We start from the raw sequence: 20,407 nt of genomic DNA, 5'->3' as shown, positions 1-20,407 counted from the left end.
AATCTCCTCCTAAGAAAATCTTATCTCCCATAGGTATGCCTTGAACCAAACTCTCTAGATCCTCCCAAAACCTTATCTTGTGTTGTTCGTCCGAACCCACTTGCGGTGCATAGGCGCTAATCACATGGAAAGCACCTCCCTCCACCACAAGTTTGATAGAGATGATCCGATCTCCCACCCTCTTGACATCAACTACGTCCTTCTTCCACTGCTTATCCACAATTATTCCAACTCCATTCCTATTCTTCACCTTTCCTGTATACCAAAGTTTGAAACCAGAAGAATCCAACTCCCTAGCCTTTGCACCAACCCATTTCGTTTCTTGTAGGCACATAATGTTAATCTTCCTCCTTGTCATGGTGTCCACCACCTCCATGGACTTTCCTGTTAGAGTGCCTATGTTCCATGTCCCAAATCTCAACCTTTTGTCGCTTCGACCTTTTCCTTTTCCTTTGTGAACTAGCTTATTTACCCAACTCACCTTGGTTTTATGCATTTGAAATATTATAAATGAAATTGAGTGGTTGTGATTTGTGAATGTTTCTGAAACACACATTGAATATGCTCTAGGAGCATACAAGAATTTCTGTTTGTGACATTGTTCATTATTAAAAGTTAAAGCTCAAGCATGACATTGCTTGGCCAGTGTTCTTTCTTTGTTTTGCTTTTTAGTAAATTGGATGGGAATTTCGTCCTCTATTCACATATTTGATTTTTCTTTTTTAAGTGGACATTTAATTGGACATTGTAAAAGAGACTAATATTTATACATGAAGCCCTTTCCTTCCTTCAAATTCCTTTCAAAACCAAACTTATAAAATCATCATTATTGGCAACTAAAAATGCATTGTGGTCTTCAGAAGAAAAATGATTTGTTACCGTTGTGTTCACTGTAAAAATCGTTCTTAATCTGCTAGAATATTGCAGGTTGTTGAGATGGATTAATGTTACTGACAGAATGTATTTTGGAACATGTTTATTCATGGTTGTTTGAGATGTTGATTAATATTCCTTTCTGACATTTGAATTTTATGTTTTGCATTACCTTCCGCAGACATGGTCAGTGATTGGAAAACTTCCTTACCGCATCAAAACCACATTAACTGGTTTTTGGGATGGATGGTTGTACTTCACATCAGGGCAACGAGACAGAGGACCGGATAATCCGCAGCCAAGACAGGTCGTTGGGGATATGTGGAGAACAAAATTAAGTTTAAGATAAGTGAGTTTCGAAATGTCAAACTTCCCTAATCTTTTGGTTCAAACATTATTTATCTTTCCATTTTCAATTGCTTCACTGCTCTATTTGGGCATTGGTTCAGTAAAATTTGTGTACATAGGATAACTTATTAACTTTGATTTTGCCACTTCTTTTTTGGCAAAATATATAGAATTGGTTCCCACTTCCCACCTATGGAATAGTTTTTAGGTCACTAGTCGTAAACTTTCTGGTATGAAGGTATCTGTCAGCTGGGAACCGACGACAAATCTCTAGCCCCTTCTAAGTTTACCTATGGAATAGTTAATGCAGAAAACCTCATCAGATATTTACTCAAGAAATAGCATGTTATTATGGTTTCCATTTTGCAAAGGAGAGGCTGATTGTCATAAGCACAGTAAAATTTAGTGCTTTTGCAAGTTGGGGTCTTGAAAGGGAAGGGTTTATAAAGACTAAAGTGGAAACGAATTTTACTCTTTCAGAGCCCTTCAGAACCCCAGCTATTCAAACCATTTTATCTCTTCACATTTTATTTTCTTATGTAATATTTTGAAAAAAAATGAATAAATAAATAAGTAGCAACCGAAAAGTTTCTCCTGACCAGCACGATATTCTAACAGGGACCAGTGCTCAAATTTGGCCTCGGTTGGAAATGGTCTTATTTTACTTCCATTTTCCCCCCCTTGGTAGGACCCTCGTTTTGGTTCAGCGTAATATGATGCAGACAGGGGACATTACGCTTATACTTAGCAAACGGCAGCATTTGAATCATTGATTAAAAAAACGAAATCAATAGTTTTAGCATAACGATTAATTTTTCGTATCAACAAATAAGGCATTATATTTTATTCTCTATATTACACTTTACAGGAACCAAATCTGATATTTATACCCATAGCTTAAAAAAAAATAAAACCTTTTTAGGCAATAAGTAATACAGTCAGTGATATATATATTCCATTTTGCTGGAAGTTTCAGTAAGTTAGTGAGGTCAGGTTTGAATGAGCTGTGCTGACTTTTTTTTATATCAAATTTTGTAAGCAAATGTAAGCTACCAAGAAAGTTGCTGCAGGGTCAAATATCAAAGAGTAGAAGACATGCAGGCATCAATATCATTATTGCAATATTGTATCTTTATGCAACTTGCAAGATGCACTAACAGCACATCTGTTGAAACTTCAGAAGGTTCCCCAAAATGCACATAAATTCTATTGAATTCAAATTAGATGTAATAATTTTGTTTCTTCTTTTCTTAAACAAGAAAAAATGGTTTCAATACTAAAGCACGAAGCCCCCTGGAAAATTCCCGTTGAGGTCAACAAGAACCTAGTCACCTGCTAAACTTAAGCAGCAAGCCAGCAACGAATACCTCTCTCATTGACTCTGCTCCAAGCTCCATGCATACTTTTAGACATAGCAACTAGTACGCTTGAAAAATGTAACAATTTTTAAAAATAATTGACATAATTGTAAGGAACGATCACCTTATAAGAGTACAAGTTAATATGAAAATATGAAAAAAGAATTATGGGCGGTTCCTTTAAATAGGAACTCATTCTTCCCTCTCATTATCTCAAGGTTTTTTTTATTGGATCTGCTCTAAGTATGTCTATAAGCCTAGAGAAATCTGCTAACTTTGTAATTTGTATTAAAGTATAGACAGGACTTTATATTCACAAAAAAACACGAGTTCGACACTGATGTGCATACTATTCCGGAAGTGACGTGTCTCTCGAGGCCTATAGCTAAGTGGTAAAACTACCTAAATATTTTTCATTTTATTTTATTTCAAAGTACCAATCATAATCATATCGGGTTAATACTCAAAATAGTCCCTGAAAGATTACCCGTTCTTCATTTTCGTCCCCGAATATTTTTTTTAATCAAATTAGTCCCTGAAAGAATTTATTTAAACCACGTTCGTCCCTCCGTTAGTTCAGTTAGAAATCTGCTGACGTGGAGTGTGACTTGGCTGCCCACCCTAACACCTGGCATGGTGTGTGTATTGCTGACCAGATATGTTTAGTGTGTTGCATCAATTTGGTCCCCAATTGTGAGATTAAAAAACCCTAATTCCCAACCTTCGAAGAACACGGTTCCCTTGGTTGATCGTTGTCGCAGACCCAGGTGTTGTGCTTGCAGGAGGAAGTTGGTCTCGGCGCCATGATGGGAAGCGGAAGTGGAGGGGCCGGTCGTGGGTTTCCATCGCCGTCACAGAGTAGTCATACATCAAGCTCGTCCATGCGAAGAAGAAGACAAAACCATGAGGAAACCTGTTTCTGCGGTTTAAAAACCTTGATTAAAAAATCAGGGACATCAAAGAACCCAGATCGGTTGTTCCATACCTGTGCAAGATTTCGGGTGAGTTTAATTTAGTATGAATCATAGCATGATGTTGGCTTTTACTCTTGTTCTGGGTTTTACACTGTTGTTCAATTTTTCCAGAAAGGGAACCATTGCAATTTTTTTAAATGGGTGGAAGAAACTGAAGATGTAGCTGTTGCAGAGGGTTCCAGGGGTGTCCAAGAAATGGAAGGGGAACTGGACAATGACTATAAAGATTGGAAGGTTAAGTTAGCATGGAGAATAGGTAGTTTAGAAGCAGAAGTTAGAGCACACAGAATGTTATTGTGCTTCATGTTCACTATTGTGATGCTAGTCATGTTAGTAGGAGTGTTATTTTCCATGTCATATATGTACAAGTAGGGCTGATTTTGTTGTTTCCAGTACCCTAGGTAAAGTATTGTAATATGATACTAGAGTTTATGAATGGCAATTTGATTTTTGGATAACCTGTGGTGAAAAGATAAAATGTAAACAAGCAAATGACAAACCAGAAACATAACAAGATAATAAAGTTCCTTAAATTTCTTAATATTAAGTGTCATAACAAAAGGTAGTAGAATTCGTAAAAGTGATTCAACAGAAACACTTCATACCAAGGCATAACATGCACCCAAAATACAGTCATTACAAAACATTGATTGTAGATATTGTTTAACAGAAACATAAACATGTCTTTTTTAGTCTAGAGCCTAGAAAAAAAAAGGTTGCATATGTATAGATGGATGTGCTTCAGATGGCGTCGTCTTTCTTCCTAGGCCGCTTGAACCCTGGAGTCGGGACAAAGGTCATAAAACTTGCAAGCTTCTTGGTTGTCGCAGCACTAGATCCTCTTATTGTTCCAGCAGAAATTGGAGCTGTTGCTGTTGGTGGAGCAGGTTGGGGAGAGGCAGCTCTTTTCCCTTTTCCCTTACAAACTTGAAGCTTTGGTGGTCTTCCTCTCATTTCAGCCTGCATGACATCGTAAACACCAAACTGAGAAACTAAACAGCTGTGGTGAAATGAAATTGAAGATAAAGCAGTAAAGCAAACCGGTGTTGTTTCAGTGGCTGCATTTGACCGCTTTGGTGGTGGGAAAATAGACAAAGGGAGAGGATTATGTAGACTTGCACTATCAGCATCAGTTGGGAGCTCGTTTGGTACATCAGAAGGGAGCTCGTTTGGTACATCTGTATTAGGCTTAGCTAAAGCCAGTTGCAGCTGCATTAAACGTGCTTCTTCTTCAGCATCAGCCTGTTTCTTCTTCTGGCATGTTCTCTTGTTGTGTCCAACCTCACTACAGAACATGCATCGGATGGGGTTATATTTTCTCTTCATTCTTGTCTTGGACCCAGATCCTCTCTCATCTTTGTCTTTTCTTCTGTTCTTTGTCGGTCTACCTGGCTTGGGCTTAATTGGAGGGGGAACTGGGGCAGGACGACCTGTTTTTTCCCATAACTCTTGGCCCTTGACTGGATTAACATGGAAAGCGTACGTTTTTCGGTATGATTCCATGGTTAACCACTCATGGCAGTAATCCTCAGCCCTCTTATCATTCCTATCTTGTATACAGGATATGGCATGCATACAAGGCATACCTGTGGCAGCAGTTAATATCTCAGACATAGTTTTGCAATGTAAGAAAAGTACACTTCAGAAGCTTAAAATAGGGTGAGATCATATACCTGTCAATTGCCAGAATCTGCATGTGCAAGTTCGATTTCCTAGGTCAACTACCATTGTCGTTGGCCAGCCGTGAACCTCGTATAACGCCTCATTCTGATCGCCACTCCACTGTGGGCTCCAATGCTGAGAAAGCTTTATCATTGCCTCAAGCCTGCTCTGTTGCACTGGAGGCAGAAGACCTTGGTAGTTGGCTAGTTTCTCCCTATTGTCAATCATGGACTTCATTATGATCCTCCTAACCTCCTCTACCAGTGTAAGGATAGGCTTACCCCTATCATGTTTGGTCCTTGCATTAAATGATTCACAGGCATTGTTACATATAGTGTCCATTTTTGGCCCTTCACGAAAATGGGATTTCGTCCATGATTCTTTCGGCCATTTATCCAGATAAGCCCACGCTCGTTCATTCAACACCTTCACCCTCTTCATGTTTCTTTCAAACTCACTAACAGTTCTAGACCTAGCACATTCCCACACCAGCTCCTTCAATTGTATACTGCCCCACTGTTTGGAAAAATTCCTCCACAGGTGCCAGACGCAAAATCTATGGTGAACTCTTGGCATCACATCCTGCATGACTGGGATTAATCCCTGCAAAAACAGTTTGCAGTGAATCAGCAATGAATTTGCTTCTTCATTAAATCAAACAAGTCCTTATAATAAATTAAATAAGTCAAATAAGTCCTTAAAAATCATTTCGTGAGTCAAAAAGGTCCTTACCTTCTGCATATCCGAAATGAAGGCCCAACCATTTTCCCTGTAGTCACCGATATCATTCTGCAACATCTCCAGAAACCAGTGCCAGTTATCTCTGTTCTCAACATCCACAAAGGCATAAGCTATAACGAAAACGTGATTGTTAGCGTCCTGGCCACAAGCAGTCAGCAGCTGCCCTCCATGCAAGCTCTTCAAAAAGGCTCCATCCAGGCCAATTAACGGTCTACACCCGGCCTTGAATCCTTTCTTACATGCCTCCAAACATACATAGAACCTTTGAAATTGTGGAGGACTCTCAGGCATGGGAATGACTCCAACCTGAACTGTTGAACCTGGGTTGGTGGTCCAGAGTTGGTGAGCATAATCCCAGATGAGTCCGTATTGTTCAACTTCATCGCCTTCAACTACTTTCCTTGCTGCCTTTAAGGCCCTAGTAATGCAGGTCCTATTAAGCTTAACGTTACACTTCATGACAAACCAGTCGTATACCTCTCTATGCTTCATACTTGGGTGCTTTCTAAGCTTAGGAACCAGCTTACCTAATGTCCACTCTTGTGTTGCAGCCCTGTTCTTTCTCTTTCTAGGACAGCTATGTTCATCTACTAGTGTCTTAATCTGCCATACCCCATTCTGTTTATTACATGCACAATACACAACACATGGACATCCCTCTGTTTTACATACAGCCCTCACTCTCACATTATCATTTTTAATGAAATTGATATTCCTACCCCCATTGTATGGTATAATCTCTAGTGGCATTCATGAAGTGTTGTTTGGACTTAAAGATCATGCTAACCTCAAGCTTCAGATTTCCAAATTTTGCCTTTTCATTGTATGGTGGATAAACAGCAGTCTCCTCCTCATCAGAGTCCAGGACCTTATCCATATCTTCCGAGTGCCACGAGTCACAGTCGGATTCAGTCTCAATTCCAGAATCCCCTGCAGAATCTGTCAATCCAATCACAACACACAGGCCAGTTATCAAATTAATATCTCTTATAAAAAATTCATGATTAATATAAGTCAAATTAGAAACCATCTGTTACCTGATTCTGATGAGTCATCCTCTTCAATGTCTTCATAGCTAGAGTCATCTGTGTCAATAACCTTCTCCTCCCTTCTAGAAGAAGCCGGTCTGTGCTTCTCTCTAAAATCATTCTTTCGTGTACCTCTACTGTCAAACTCTTCACCCCATATAGACTGTCTTCAGCACTCTCATATGACTCATGTGAGTCACTATCATCCTAAATAGGGGGTGGCTTAACAGCTCTCCCAGATCTAGTGCAATGCTGAGTTGGGTTGTTCTTGTTTTTAGAATTTGACTTTCTTGGAGGTTGGTGCCTACTTCTTGGCTTAACAGCAGTGCTAGGATTTGCAGGTTGGGAGAAGCTTCTTGGTTGGAACTTGGGCTGGGATTTGGGCTTTGGAGTGGGCTTTGGAGTGGGTTGAGAACTACATTTTCTAGTGGGGGCCGAAATGGGCTTCTTAGTGGGCTTTTCAGTGGGCTCAGAATTGGGCTTTTCCTTGGCCTTCTCTGCTTGCTGGGACCTTGTCTTGGGCTTAGCATAGTCCATATTCTTGTGGTGAGGATTGGGTCCAGCAGAGTTGGGAGTGGCTTTGGCTTTCTTTTTGGGAGTGGGATGCAGAGGCTTTGTTGACTCCCTCTGTGAGTGGCTCATTGTGGGCTGGGATGCAATTTTCATTGCTTGCATTGCAGGTTGTGTGCTGGGCAGCTTCAACAAGTGTGCATTGGTTGGCAAAATGACATCATCTTCCTCACTCATGCATTCCACCACGTGTGGCTCTGAAACTCCATGTTCAAAGTATATGTTCATCACATTGTGATTCCTCCTACAGGTCTTACACAGTTTCAACAAGTCCTTATCAGTCTCCAACTTCCTCAATCCTTTCTCAAGCGACAACCAAGGAACCTTCCACCAACATAAACCCTCCTCTGCATATCCCAATTCCTTATTGTATCCTTTAACAAAAAACACATCCAACGTATCCCCATCCACCCCCACCAACACTTCTGTATTATCTGGATCGTAGATTCTACTTCCTTTCTCATCATTTTTAAAGCTTCCACCATGATGAAAAATGAACGTCATCGGAGGACCCTCCATCTTAGAAGTGCAAGGCCTCCAAACCCTATACAAAAATTAAAAAGGAACATGAAAAACACTAAATCATCACCAACACAGACCCTAAACCACTAACCATTACTCCATTAACACAAGCCATAGTTAACACTTTTCCTAAGCCAAAAATACAGAGTCTTTCCTAATATACGCATTCACCCGTTCATAAACCCAACCCTGGAATGAAACCCTAGACCCTATTCACTAACAGATTGTTAACGATCACTCAATCAAATAATGCGAAAACTACGGTTTTACACAGTTTTACCAGAGGGTTTTGGCAACATACAAAAAGGTTTACCTCTTACTTCGAACGCAGAAACAACGCTCTGTTCTTGCCTTCAGGTTTCCCACCAGGCTCCAGAGCAAACACACCAACAATGCTCCACGCCTACTCCAACGGTTGCGTTCAATGGGGGGCAGTCTTCTTCGTCTTCTTGTTGCTTGCTTAGGGGGCAGAGTAACAGAGACTCAACCTTAGTATGAAGAAGAACAACTGAGGTTAGAGACCAAAGACACAGTGAAAAACGTTTCACTATCACCTCAAAACGCAAGCGTTTCATTGCGACACGCTGGAGTGACCAAACGGCGTCGTTTGGTTGGGGTGGGCAGCCAAGTCACACGCCACGTCAGCAGTTTCTAACGGCGACGTAACTGAACTAACGGAAGGACGAACGTGGTTTAAATAAATTCTTTCGGGGACTAATTTGATTAAAAAAAAAATCGGGGACGAAAAAGAAGAACGGATAATCTTTCAGGGACTATTTTGAGTATTAACCCTAATCATATCCTATGAAGCATGGTAAATTCGAGAGGCAAGAATAATAAATCCAAAGTGAACTTTTCGGGTCAGATATCATTCATATATCAGCCAAAAAGAAAAAAAAGTTGAGCAAGTCAAAACAAAGAAAGGTTTGGCTTATTAATATACAGACACAATGCAAAATCATAGTCATAACTACATTTATAATAATTATCTTTAGGTATTGCTAGACAGTAGACATACATTCCTCTAATGGGAAGAAGTTGTTCTTCCATATCACTCTTCCTTGCCTTGAAGTTATTACTACTAGTAGTAGCATGGTCATCAAAAAGGGGACACTGCTTAACTACCCCACGACCAAGGGCCACTAATAAGAGCATAGGTGCAGTGCTTGATTTGGATTCACTAATGGGTAAGCAGCAGAAGATAGCCATGGAAATTGCCATCAGAGACTTCAACAGATTCAGTAGAACTAAACTCCACTTGGAGGTGCAAAATTCCCGCGGGAATTCGGCTCAAACAGTTGTTAGCGGTAATTTTTGCTTCCTTCTTTAGTATCCAACAAGATAATTATTACGTTGACAATATGCTCGTGACTCTTCAAAGATGAACAATGATAAATACCCCAAAATATTAGGAGTTGAAGGGACGTTGTGCATGTGTCAAATGCTGTTTACATTTGGAGGACTCTGCATGTATTTTTTTTTTTCAATTTTATAATCTTGTAAAAACTAATAAATAGGTGGTTTACAAATAATATTTACTTGTTAAAGTTAATGCTATTCCATTTACAATAGTATAGTTTTCTTGATGACTGTGAGTCCTAATATATTCTTTTAATACTTAAATATGTAAAAATTAAAATATACTGATGTGGGTAATTGTCTTTTAGATTTAGAGAGGTATTTAATTTTTAGATTTGAAATTAAAATTGTATAAGTTGTGGAAAATTGGATATATATATATATATATTAGCTCTAAACTAGTACAATTGATTTACAAAAATATCGGTAATTAATTTTGTAACTAAGATTAATTAAGCACCTTTATATGTGTTTTTTCCATTTTTATACTTACACATTTACTTTTTAATATTTGCGGTTTTCTGTATCTACTTTTTCTCCTTTTTTTTTAATTTTGTTCTTTTTTGTCTTCTTTTTCATATTTCTCCTTTTTTTTTCTCTTGTCTCGTCGTCTTCTTCTTCATCTCCTTTTTTTTTACGTTTTTTTTAATCTAGAGTCACTTTCTTTTTATTCTCCTTCTTCTTGTGTTTATTTTTACTTCTATAAATTTTTTATGAAAAAAGAAGAATAGTAAAAAAGAGAAACATAAAAAAAGATGACAAGAAAAAATAATCGAATAAAAAAAAAGAAATTTATTGACAACAAACAGAAATTTTGTGAGGTTAAACAGAAAAAAATTTTAAGGCATAAATACACATTAAAAAATATAAAATAAAAGAAGACACATAATTTTGTTTCACCTAAATATAATTTTTTACGCTAAAATAAAATCTTTTCAAGATAAACATATAGTTTTTTTAAACAGAAACGAAAACATAAATTTTTTTATAATAAATACAGAAATTTTGTAAGAATAAAAACAAACGTTTTTATGATAATCATATAAACTTTTTAAGAAAAAAAAAAAGAAAAATACAATTTTTTTTTGCTTAAGCACATAAATTTTTTATGCTAAATACTTTAATTTTTAACGATAAATATACAAGAATTTTAAGAAAAATATACGACAAAAATTCATAATTGTTTTTATCTAAATACAGAAATTCCTTTTAGATAAACTATAAATACACAATTTTTTTTTATTAATTTGGCCATACTCAATTAGAAGTTCTTCTAGACATCCAGGATTAATGTACTTTTCTCATAGTAAAAGCATGTTGTGTTATACCTTGTTTCTTCTACAACCTCTCTGTTTCACTATTACTTTGAAGTTCATGGTTATTTGGTAGGAAGTACAAACGATAATATTCACCTCCATTTCTCGACCTCATTACTGATTGACTGTGTGTTGTTTCGGATCAAGATTCTCTAAAGTGAGAAAGTTGATAGAGTTGTAAAATAAGGAGTTAATCACTCTTAAATTAAGATAGTGATTAACCCTTTACTTTATCACTTTACCAACTTTCTCACTTTACAGGATCCAAATATAGCCATGGATCTTGCACAGAAGAAGCAGTTGCTAGCCATTGTAGGAACAATAACACAGAGCGAAGCATCTTTGGCAACTGAAATTAATAAGGCCACAAAAAACACCCCTATATTATCTCTATCTTCGTTTGCACCCATCACAGAGTTACCCTCTTCTCCATTCCCACAACTAATCCAACTCGGAGATGATATCAACATTCAGATGCAATGCCTTGCAGCCATTGTAGGACACTTCAAGTGGAAAAAAGTGACAACAATATATGAAGTTAATAGCAGGTTTTCTTATGATCCAGGTGTACTAATTTCCCTCTCCAATTCTCTTCGCCATGTTGGATCTGAGATCGTTAACCAGTTAGCATTTCCTTCCTTGTCTTTGCAATCTAGAATCGAAAATGAGCTTAACCAACTCAAGAAGAAGAGTAACAGGGTCTTCTTGATTGTGCACTCTTCTTTAGAGTTGGCTAGCGTGCTTTGCAAGAAAGCAAAACAAATGGGTTTGATGGAGAAAGGATATGTATGGATCATCCCCAACGAGGTTGCTTCCCTTCTTGATTCGGTTAACTCTTCAGTTATCTCTACCATGCAAGGTGTTATTGGATTCAAAACACATTTTTTGGAAACTACCAAACCATATAGAAAGTTCGGGTTCAGATTTCGTAGAAGGTTTGCTCAAGAGTACCCTGAAGAAGAAGAGAACAACACTCCAAGTGTTTTCGCACTTCGAGCTTATGATGCAGCTATTGCTACTGCTAAGGTTACAAACAAGTCACAAGGAAAGTTCAACATGAAAGAATTCCTTGATGAAAATTTACATCAATCTTCAACCTTCACCATAATTAATGTGATAGGAAAAAGCTATAGAGAAATGGCAGTTTGGTCTCCAACACATGGTTTTTCCAAGAACTTTGTTGAACATGAGAAAATGGAGGTAAATAAATCTAACGGTTATGGTGGAGTTGTTTTGAGTAATATTTATTGGCCTGGAGATTTACACTCAGTTCCAAGGGGATGGACCAATAGTAATGAGGAAATGCCACTTAAAATAGGAGTACCTGCAAATGATGCCTTTGCTCAGTTTGTGAATGTCACCTATGGTGACAGCAAGCATGCAACTTCCATAACTGGTTTTTCAATCAATGTCTTCAAAGCAGCTATTAAGAATCTTCCATATCACTTGCACTATGATTTTGTTCCCTTCAATGGCTCCTATGATGAAATGGTTAATCAAGTTAACAATAAGGTAATATGATTATTAATGCATTTGTAAAAATTAAGCTTGTATCTACTCTTGATCCTTATAACTACATGTTTAGATTTTAGTCCTTTTTTCTTCTTTCTATTTTTATAAAATATATATATATTGAAAAACAATTGTGTTACGTGTATAACAAAAATCAATCACTAAATTAGTCACTCATTTTTTGAAACAAAAAATATAGATTAAAAATGAGTTAAACAATGATGACTGATTTTGAGTGTACATAATTGTATTTTTGAATGCCAATTAAGTCCTACAAATATTATGCTCTCAAATTTTTTTTTAAGGTTACTTTTATTATTTCTAATGTAGACATTAGATGCTGCAGTTGGAGATATATCAATATTGGCATATAGATATCATTTAGTTGAGTTCTCACAACCATATATTGACTCTGGACTTAACATGGTGGTCGTTGAGAAGCCCAATAAATCAAAACAAACATGGATGTTTATGGATGCATTCACAAAAGAGATGTGGTTGATGATGGCAGCAATGCACGTTTTGGTTGGATTTGTCATTTGGTTGATTGAACGCGAAGAAAATGAAGAACTACAAGGGCTGGGGGCGATGCTTTGGTTTTTAGTCACTGTAATATTCCTTGCACATAGTAAGTTCTCTCTCATGAAAGTTCATTTGGATCACATCACTCCAAAATTGATAATGTCACACCCATTTTGATGCAATTTTGTTATAAATATGGTTTGTATTAATAGTAATATGTTTTAGTTAGTCCATTAATACCATAGTATTAACCAACCTGGGTTGATTGAATGATTAGTTCACTCGTATAAACAAGTGTTAGGGATTTGAATCTCGTCTTATATATGTATCGAGTTAGCAACTCATTAGCCAAACAAAAATCCTTAAACAAAATTTAAATCCGTAATAAAAAAAAAGAGTAAAGTATCGTTTTTGTCCCCAACGTTTGAGGTTTGTGTCCCTAACGTTTAAATCGTCCTATTTGTATCCCTAACGTTTATAAAAGTGATTCAATGTTATCCTACTATCAATTATACTAACAAATCATATTATATTTTTCAATTATTCTTACTTGGATGTATTCATTCTCAATTAGGTCTCACTTGGATGTGTTCGATTTTAATATTATATCCACTATTTGTGTTTAGATTCAATTATGTCCCTAGAAAAGTGAATTATGTTAGGAATTAGTTTCAACTTTTGATGAGTTATTTTTCGGAGTCGATTCTATCCCAAACATTTGTATTCTAACTTCAAGAAGAAATTTTTAAAACTCAAACTAAAGCGTTCATAATGTGTAATTGACGCCAGGATAACATTGAATCACTTTTACAAACGTTAGGGATACAAATAGGACGATTTAAACGTTAGGGACACAAATAGGATTTGCCCTAAATGTTGGGGACAAAAACGATACTTTACTCTAAAAAAAACTAATATGGAAGTCTTTTGGATGTTTTACCATAGAAATTTTTTCATAAAGCCTCAAAATTGGTGAAGCAAAATATTTAATATAGCAATTCATATTTGTTAGAATGTTTGTAGAAATATCCATGGCTTCATGTGTAGTGTTCACCTAAACTAGAAGAGTGATTAATATTTCCTAAACAAGAATTTGACACTAATCGTAGCTTATTTTCTGATAAGCAGGAGAACCAATAAGAAGACCATTGGCTCGAACCGTGTTGGCACCATGGTTATTTGTTATCCTAATTGTAACCAGTAGCTTCACAGCGAGTCTAACATCGATGATGACCGTATCGCAACTTGAACCATCAGTGGTTGATATTCAGACCCTTCAGAAGAGAAATGCTGCAGTTGGTTGTGATGAGAATTCATTTATTGTGAGGTATTTGATTGACATACTAAAATTCAAACCTGAGAACATTAGAAGAATAAATTCCATTAATGGTTACCCTGCAGCATTTAAGAATAATGAGATTGAAGCAGCTTTCTTTGTCGCCCCTCATGCCAAAGTCTTTCTCGCAAAGTACTCATGTGAAGGCTTCGTCCAAGCAGGGAGCACCTTTAGGCTTGGTGGCTTTGGTTTTGTGGGTTCCTAATCTCATATTCAATAGCAACAATGTTTTGGTAGAGGTGAAAATGAATAAGTAAACAGAACTAACATAAATGTTTCCCTCTAAAAAAAAATTCAATATTATGCATAAATTTCTACTATTAGTATATCAAGTAGTTAACCCCAAAGTGATTTATGAGATTATCTACTGCATTAAAATAGTCTCCTAGACCCTAATTATACTAGTTAGGTACAAAAATGCATCATGTTAGTCGTCCATTTTCATCAAGTGACTCATCATGTCGTTAGGGTCTTAACATGGTACACTTTTGTCAATCTCAAAGATATGATTAGTGTAATTGAGATCTCATAGATTGTCTTAGTACATGCTGTCAGTCTCAAAAATTTTAGTACATGTTGTTGATCTCAGAAATCACTTTGAGATTTAATTGGATATCAAGTCATTACCAAAATAGAATGGTTTATATTTGAGACATTATTCACTCATTTTATTTTCACTTCTACCAAACTTTATGTTCAAGTAACAACACGTGTGCTAGATATCTAGGGGGGACGAAAAACAATGATCTGACAAAGTTTTATACAATTTTGTTGTTGATACATCAGGTGTTTCAAAGGGGCTCCTCTTTGGCTAGGGATATATCCGAGGCATTGCTAAGTGTTATAGAGAATGGAGAAACAGAGCAACTTGAAAAGGATATGCTGTCCAATTCACATTGCTCTCTTTCAGATAAAAAAGCAAAAGAAAGTTCACCATTAGGTTATCAGCCTTTCCTTGGCCTATTTTGCATTTGTGGCAGTATTGCTATTTTGGCACTATTGTATATCATGCTTTGTTTAACTTTAAAGAATGTTGAGAACTTGGTAAAATACATGAGAGGTGCATTGATTCAGTTATGGAGAATAAGGAGATGGATAACAACACATTGTGTTGGGATCTATTCTAAAGTACAGTCAAGGAGCATGAGAGGGGTTAATGTTGCCATAGAAGCAAGAAATTCAGCGGAAATAGTCATTGATAGTGAGCAAGTCCCTCGTGTAGCTGAAGTTGTTTGATGTAGTATCACTAAAATAGTATTGGTTGCTTGTGCACTAATTTTTATTCACTATTTCCTTATGTGTGAAAAAGTTTTATATTGTTGGTGAATCAAATACTTTTATTTTTGACATTTGTTAAACTGGTGGGGTAGTTTATAGGATCTTTTTTCGATTATTGCTTTAAAACAATGCAAACATGGATGAAATTCAGCAAACACATATATCAAAAACTCAGAAACTAGAAGGCCTAGAACTAATGACAACACTATCTAACAAAAGATAATATTCTGCCTTCCAAAAGAGAAATGATCCTCAATGTTCCAGGATCACGCAGCTGGGGCTTCTGCCTTCCAAAAAGATAATATTCTTAGTACATTTCTCAATGTTCCCTTTTTTCTGATTTTCTGAATTAACTCGGAAAAATGATCCTCAACTAGCCTCATCATTTCATTTCTATCTTGAACCCACTGTAATCTTTTAATCTTTCTATTCTATTTCCACCCCTCCTCTGAATTGTTGTGCCATGAAGGAGGGCTAAAGGAATTCATTCCTCTGCCACAACACAACTAAGGAAAATATAAAGTTCTTAGCTGCAGAGTGATATTGATGTGTGTTACTGAAAGATATTGCAGTATATTCCAATCTCTTCCCTTCTTCCAAAATCATTTTGTTCAAAATTGTGTGGACGTGTTGTGTTATCTCTGTCATCATGCTACAACCATAATCTTTTTTAAGCCTTTAAGGTATCATGCTACTCATACTATTGTAAATTGGAATGAAGAGAGTAAAAACGGGTAGGTGTAAAATGCAAACCAAAATACAAAATCTTGAGTGTACAAAATATTCTGAGCCTCACAGCATTACAAGGGTGCCTACTTCAGCTAGATAATATATATAGAACAACTGATACCAGCTATGCTCTACAAAGTTAGAACGTGCCATCCCATGAAAATTGCCAATTAGAACCTGCGTTTAGCTTCCCTAATTGCCCACAACGGCTTGGCCTCATTCGCAACGTCATTCTTGATTGCGCGTTCAATAGGTTTAATCACAAAGAAATACTGTGTACAGGTGAACAAATATACAAGTAAGGATCTGTTTAGATTTATAAAACTCTTGAAATAAATAGATATTCAACAACAGGAACAGAAACTTTTCCCTTCTTGTATATGGCCAATGGAAGTGCATATGGTTTGCACTGAAAGAAAAATCAGAGCAGACAAGCTACAATAAATATCTTTCAATGTTTAAAGCTTACCTGAAGTGCAAATAAGATGGGAATAAAGATCTTTCCCCTCTGATTAGGGTTTGGCCCTTCAATCAACTTCTTGTCAACATAAATAGACTTGTTGCTCCTTGTTGTAACTTCTGTGATTTTTTCGACCAGATTAGGAATCCAAGCTGTCCCATTTGGAAGAACCTATCATAAAAAAATACCACAGGTCAGCTACTCAGCCAAAAACAAGGGAAAGGTCCAATGATCAATTAACTAAAGGGAACATGACAAGTGCCAACCTTCTCATCGCTTTCATTCTTGTTACATCTCCCACTGTTCTCAACCAAAACAAAGTGAATGCTAGAAACCTATGAGAGGAGACAAGAAACTCATATGTTAAACATCCAGAATATATAAAGATTCTGCATGCAGTATAATACAAGATAGACCAAATGTAACATAGACTTGGGCCCACATTGAATAGCTTACAAAATAGATTTTCAAAGAGTTCCAATGGATCCTAAGCATACAGTCTTTACCCAACGAGCCAATTTTCAGAACACAATTTATATCGAGAGAAAGGATGGCCCTAGTATGTCATAACATGACCTTGGGCCCATCCTTACCCAGAGGTAACAGCCATAACCATTATGGGCTCATGTTTTTACACAAATTCCAATGGGAAAGCAAACAATTGGTGCATTTTGAGGTTGAAAATGTGCAACATTTACCACTGGGTCATCTTTCCTCAATCGAGCACCCTGGCGAACAACTTTTAGAAGTGCCTCCGATCTTTTTGAAACGAATTCATCATAAGGTATTCCATCAGGGGGTGAAAGCTGAGCATGTGTAAGAACTATCAAAGCCCTCTTCCATATTTCTTTGCCAAAACTATCAGTAATAGCTCTGACAACCAGCTTATCAAGGCTATCCACTCTATAGGTATCCAAACGGTCCACATAAAGCAGAATGTCTATGGTCTTGTTCAGAAGGAAACTACACAAGCAAGCATCATAAGTCCAAACACCAAAGATCAATCCAAGGAAAAGAAGGGATAAGAAATATGATCCAGAAACATGCTTCAAACAATAACATACTGTTTGATAATCTCCAAGGCCTGATCATTGATATATCCCCCTTCTATGAGACCAGGAGTGTCAATGATGTTTATTGTAAATCCTGTCCTTGTGCGTGACACCATTGCAGGTCTTAGTCCTTCCGACTTCCAAACCAAGAAAAGAGCACCCCATTTGATGTCAGCATTTAGAAATTAACTCATCTATCCTTAGGAGGAAAGAAACATGTACCTGAAAGGGATTAATAGTAACAGCTCTTTCTCCTATAATTGAATTCACGGTCGATGATTTTCCAACACCACTTTTCCCCATCACAAGTATTGTTAACTTGTCCACGTTCTATGCCAACATATAGAGTAAAACAAGAAACTAATTTCAAAACAAGGAATTCATATACCAAATAATAAATAAATATGATGTTTGCATATGTTTTGCATATGTGAATTGGACATCAGAAAGCAAAAAGTTGAACCTTCTCCTCTAGTCTTCCCAACAGTTCAACCAATTTTGTCTGAGTTGCCGGCGCAAATGTTTTCAGTCCCACCCACTCACGGGTTATCGATGATGCCATGACTGAAAACTTGCCCTAATCCCCAAATACAAAATAAATAAGACAGGTAAACACAAAAGTACAAGCAACACCATGAAATTCAGCTCTGTCTATCCATGAAAATCTTTCTCAGCATTATTATAGAAGTAAAGCTACTAATAGTTCAATTATTCACCCAAAACCAATAAAACCATAATTAATTGAGGACACAACAATTGCGAAAGATTCACCATAAGAACCACAATGTCACTTCATATAATAACCAAATCATTAAAGAGAGCAACACAATTGATTGCAGATTCAGAAGTGTAAAACAAGCTAATCTCATTGAAACGAGAAAACAGTAAACAATTTAAAATCCGCAAAGCTAATTCACGAAATGTGTTGAACAACTAAAGCGACTCTATAACAGTGATTGAGACGCACTGACGAGGAGACGGTGGGAGAAAGAGGCTGACGCCGAGAAACGGAGTGACGGTGGTCGGAGGGAGGGAAGGAGTGAGGGGCGAGGCAGCAGTGTGCGCGCAGTTGGGGGAGAATGAGTGCGTCAAAGCATGTGTAGATTAATTCAATAAGGGAAAGTGTGTCGTCTGTTAGGGTTTCACTTTCACTGTATGTATATATGTATGGTATCTATACATTACATTCTTAGTTCTTGTTACGTTTTTCTTCCCCTTCTAATTCTTGTTCTTTTTCTGTAATTTCTTTTTTCTTTTTCCTTTTTTCTCCTTCTTCGTATCTCTTATGGAAAAAATGAAAAAACAGAAATAAGACAAAAGGAAGAGGGAAAAAAAATAATAAAACAAAAAAAAATATATGAAACCAAAATATTGCCGGTCAAAAACTAAACAAAATCACATTAATTTATATTAATAATTAATTAATTTTAAATTTTTTAAATTCAAAATTAAAAACTTAATTAAAACCTAATTAAAACTATAAAAATCCTCATCTTCTCTCTCATATTAACATACTTACCTCCAACAATCACACACACAAATTCCTCTCTCTCAGGCTCTCTATGCTTTCTCAGCGAAATCCACTCCTCTGTAACAGAATATGTGCATGTCGGTTATCATCTCGTTCAAATCTCTACCGCAGAGCCTATAGAACTTGCTGCCAGCACTGCAACTGTGTGTCCCGGACACCGCCAGCAACCAAGAAAGAGATGCAGAAATTAAAATAAAAGAAAATAAAAAGTAATGCTAAATTTATTTATTTTTTCATTTCTGTTTTTTTTTTGTTTTTTGTTTTTAGTTGGACAAAACAAAAGAAGAAGTATAAGAGATGAAGGGAGGTGAGAGGACAGAGGAGGGGGCTCTCGGTTAGGGTGAGGATTTGGTTTCGGATGTGGTTTTGAAAGGATGAACGGGTGGTTGAAGAGAATAGTGTTGACTGTAAATTACACACTTGATCTTAGTCAAAAGAAATTTTTAAATAATTACATAAATATAAAAAAACATTCATTTAATATGAAAAAAAACATCCTAATACTTAACAAAAGAAATATCCAGTTATAATTTTAAAATATTATGAAATTTTAAAGAAATAGAGACATTCACATTTGTAATACAAAAAAATTCAAAAAATATATAAAAGAACATCCATTTAGTATGAAAAAGAAACATTCTGATACTAAGCAGAAGAAACATATATATATATATATATATATCAAAGTTCAGAAAACCGGACCAGTCATCAAACCGTTCTAGTCACTGGTTCACTGGTTTACTGGTCTAACCGGTGATTCAACCGGAAAAACCGTTTTAGAATAGAATAATAAATAAATTATAAATACACATCCTAAAATATAATTATAGTATGATATAAATCTTAAAATATCTTCGAAATTTAAAACACTACATAAAATATCATCAACCAAATACATATGATCTTATCAAAATCCAAACTCAAAAGTTAAATAGTAATAAAAGCATATCTAAAAATTAAATCCCAACATCATGGTTTATCAATCATCAAAATCCGCAAGAACTTGTTGCAAATCTGCTTCGGTGGGATGATCTTCACCTTCATTCCCACCCTGATCAGCAGAAGAATCAAGAGATGCAGCATAAAGACCATTACTACCACCGCAACTTTGATATAAATCAGCATCAATTTCACCTAATAAAATAGACATGTTATCATTATATTATAAACTAACAACATTCTAATAAATCATTAGAAACTAAATATACTATACTCACGCAATAAGTCATCCACATT

General features: G+C 36.3%; 3 protein-coding genes across 4 annotated transcripts in view; 2 read left to right on the top strand and 1 right to left on the bottom strand.

The window, feature by feature from the left end:
* Positions 1 to 2,086, top strand: part of LOC107494847 (kelch repeat-containing protein At3g27220) — a 7,725-nt gene extending 5,639 nt beyond the window's left edge. Inside the window, exon 7 of the mRNA XM_016115883.3 lies at positions 1,055 to 2,086. Coding sequence (XP_015971369.1) covers positions 1,055 to 1,222 — 168 coding nt within the window. The 3' untranslated portion in view covers positions 1,223 to 2,086. The remainder of the gene's footprint in view (positions 1 to 1,054) is intronic.
* A 7,068-nt stretch (positions 2,087 to 9,154) lies between these two features.
* LOC107494845 (glutamate receptor 2.8-like) lies at positions 9,155 to 15,380 on the top strand. Its single transcript, XM_016115879.3, has 5 exons — positions 9,155 to 9,383; positions 11,026 to 12,263; positions 12,594 to 12,891; positions 13,914 to 14,314; positions 14,908 to 15,380. Exons 1-5 carry the CDS (start codon positions 9,260 to 9,262, stop codon positions 15,355 to 15,357), a joined length of 2,511 nt encoding a protein of 836 aa, XP_015971365.2. The 5' UTR covers positions 9,155 to 9,259; the 3' UTR covers positions 15,358 to 15,380.
* Positions 15,381 to 16,115: 735 nt separating this feature from the next.
* Positions 16,116 to 18,793, bottom strand: LOC127748579 (translocase of chloroplast 34). Of its 2 annotated transcripts, none has more exons than XM_052263466.1 (8): positions 18,608 to 18,793; positions 18,104 to 18,217; positions 17,863 to 17,970; positions 17,653 to 17,777; positions 17,287 to 17,551; positions 16,855 to 16,923; positions 16,598 to 16,759; positions 16,116 to 16,400 (listed from the first exon to the last, which is right to left on the bottom strand). In XM_052263466.1, exons 2-8 carry the CDS (start codon positions 18,200 to 18,202, stop codon positions 16,299 to 16,301), a joined length of 930 nt encoding a protein of 309 aa, XP_052119426.1. In that variant the 5' UTR covers positions 18,203 to 18,217; positions 18,608 to 18,793; the 3' UTR covers positions 16,116 to 16,298. The 2 variants fall into 2 exon arrangements, with proteins under 2 accessions (XP_052119426.1, XP_052119427.1); XM_052263467.1 differs by having other exon boundaries at positions 18,612 to 18,793.
* Between the last annotated feature and the right edge of the window lie 1,614 nt (positions 18,794 to 20,407).

Source organism: Arachis duranensis, chromosome 6 (genome assembly GCF_000817695.3).
Source record: "Arachis duranensis cultivar V14167 chromosome 6, aradu.V14167.gnm2.J7QH, whole genome shotgun sequence".
Classification (NCBI taxonomy): domain Eukaryota; kingdom Viridiplantae; phylum Streptophyta; class Magnoliopsida; order Fabales; family Fabaceae; genus Arachis; species Arachis duranensis.
Note: the sequence above shows the minus strand (reverse complement) of the source record. Positions and strands in the feature narration are given on the sequence as shown.

Bases quoted from the DNA above. Each gene is read 5' to 3' on its own strand.
- LOC107494845 (XM_016115879.3), top strand. From the start codon at position 9,260: ATGGGTAAGCAGCAGAAGATAGCCATGGAAATTGCCATCAGAGACTTC. The intron at 12,264-12,593 runs GTAATATGATTA...TTTCTAATGTAG, and splicing joins TTAATCAAGTTAACAATAAG to ACATTAGATGCTGCAGTTGG. The intron at 12,892-13,913 runs GTAAGTTCTCTC...TCTGATAAGCAG, and splicing joins TGTAATATTCCTTGCACATA to GAGAACCAATAAGAAGACCA.
- LOC127748579 (XM_052263466.1), bottom strand. From the start codon at position 18,202: ATGGCATCATCGATAACCCGTGAGTGGGTGGGACTGAAAACATTTGCG. The intron at 17,552-17,652 runs GTATGTTATTGT...TTGCTTGTGTAG, and splicing joins GCCTTGGAGATTATCAAACA to TTTCCTTCTGAACAAGACCA. The intron at 16,760-16,854 runs GTTGGCACTTGT...TTTTTATGATAG, and splicing joins AGAATGAAAGCGATGAGAAG to GTTCTTCCAAATGGGACAGC.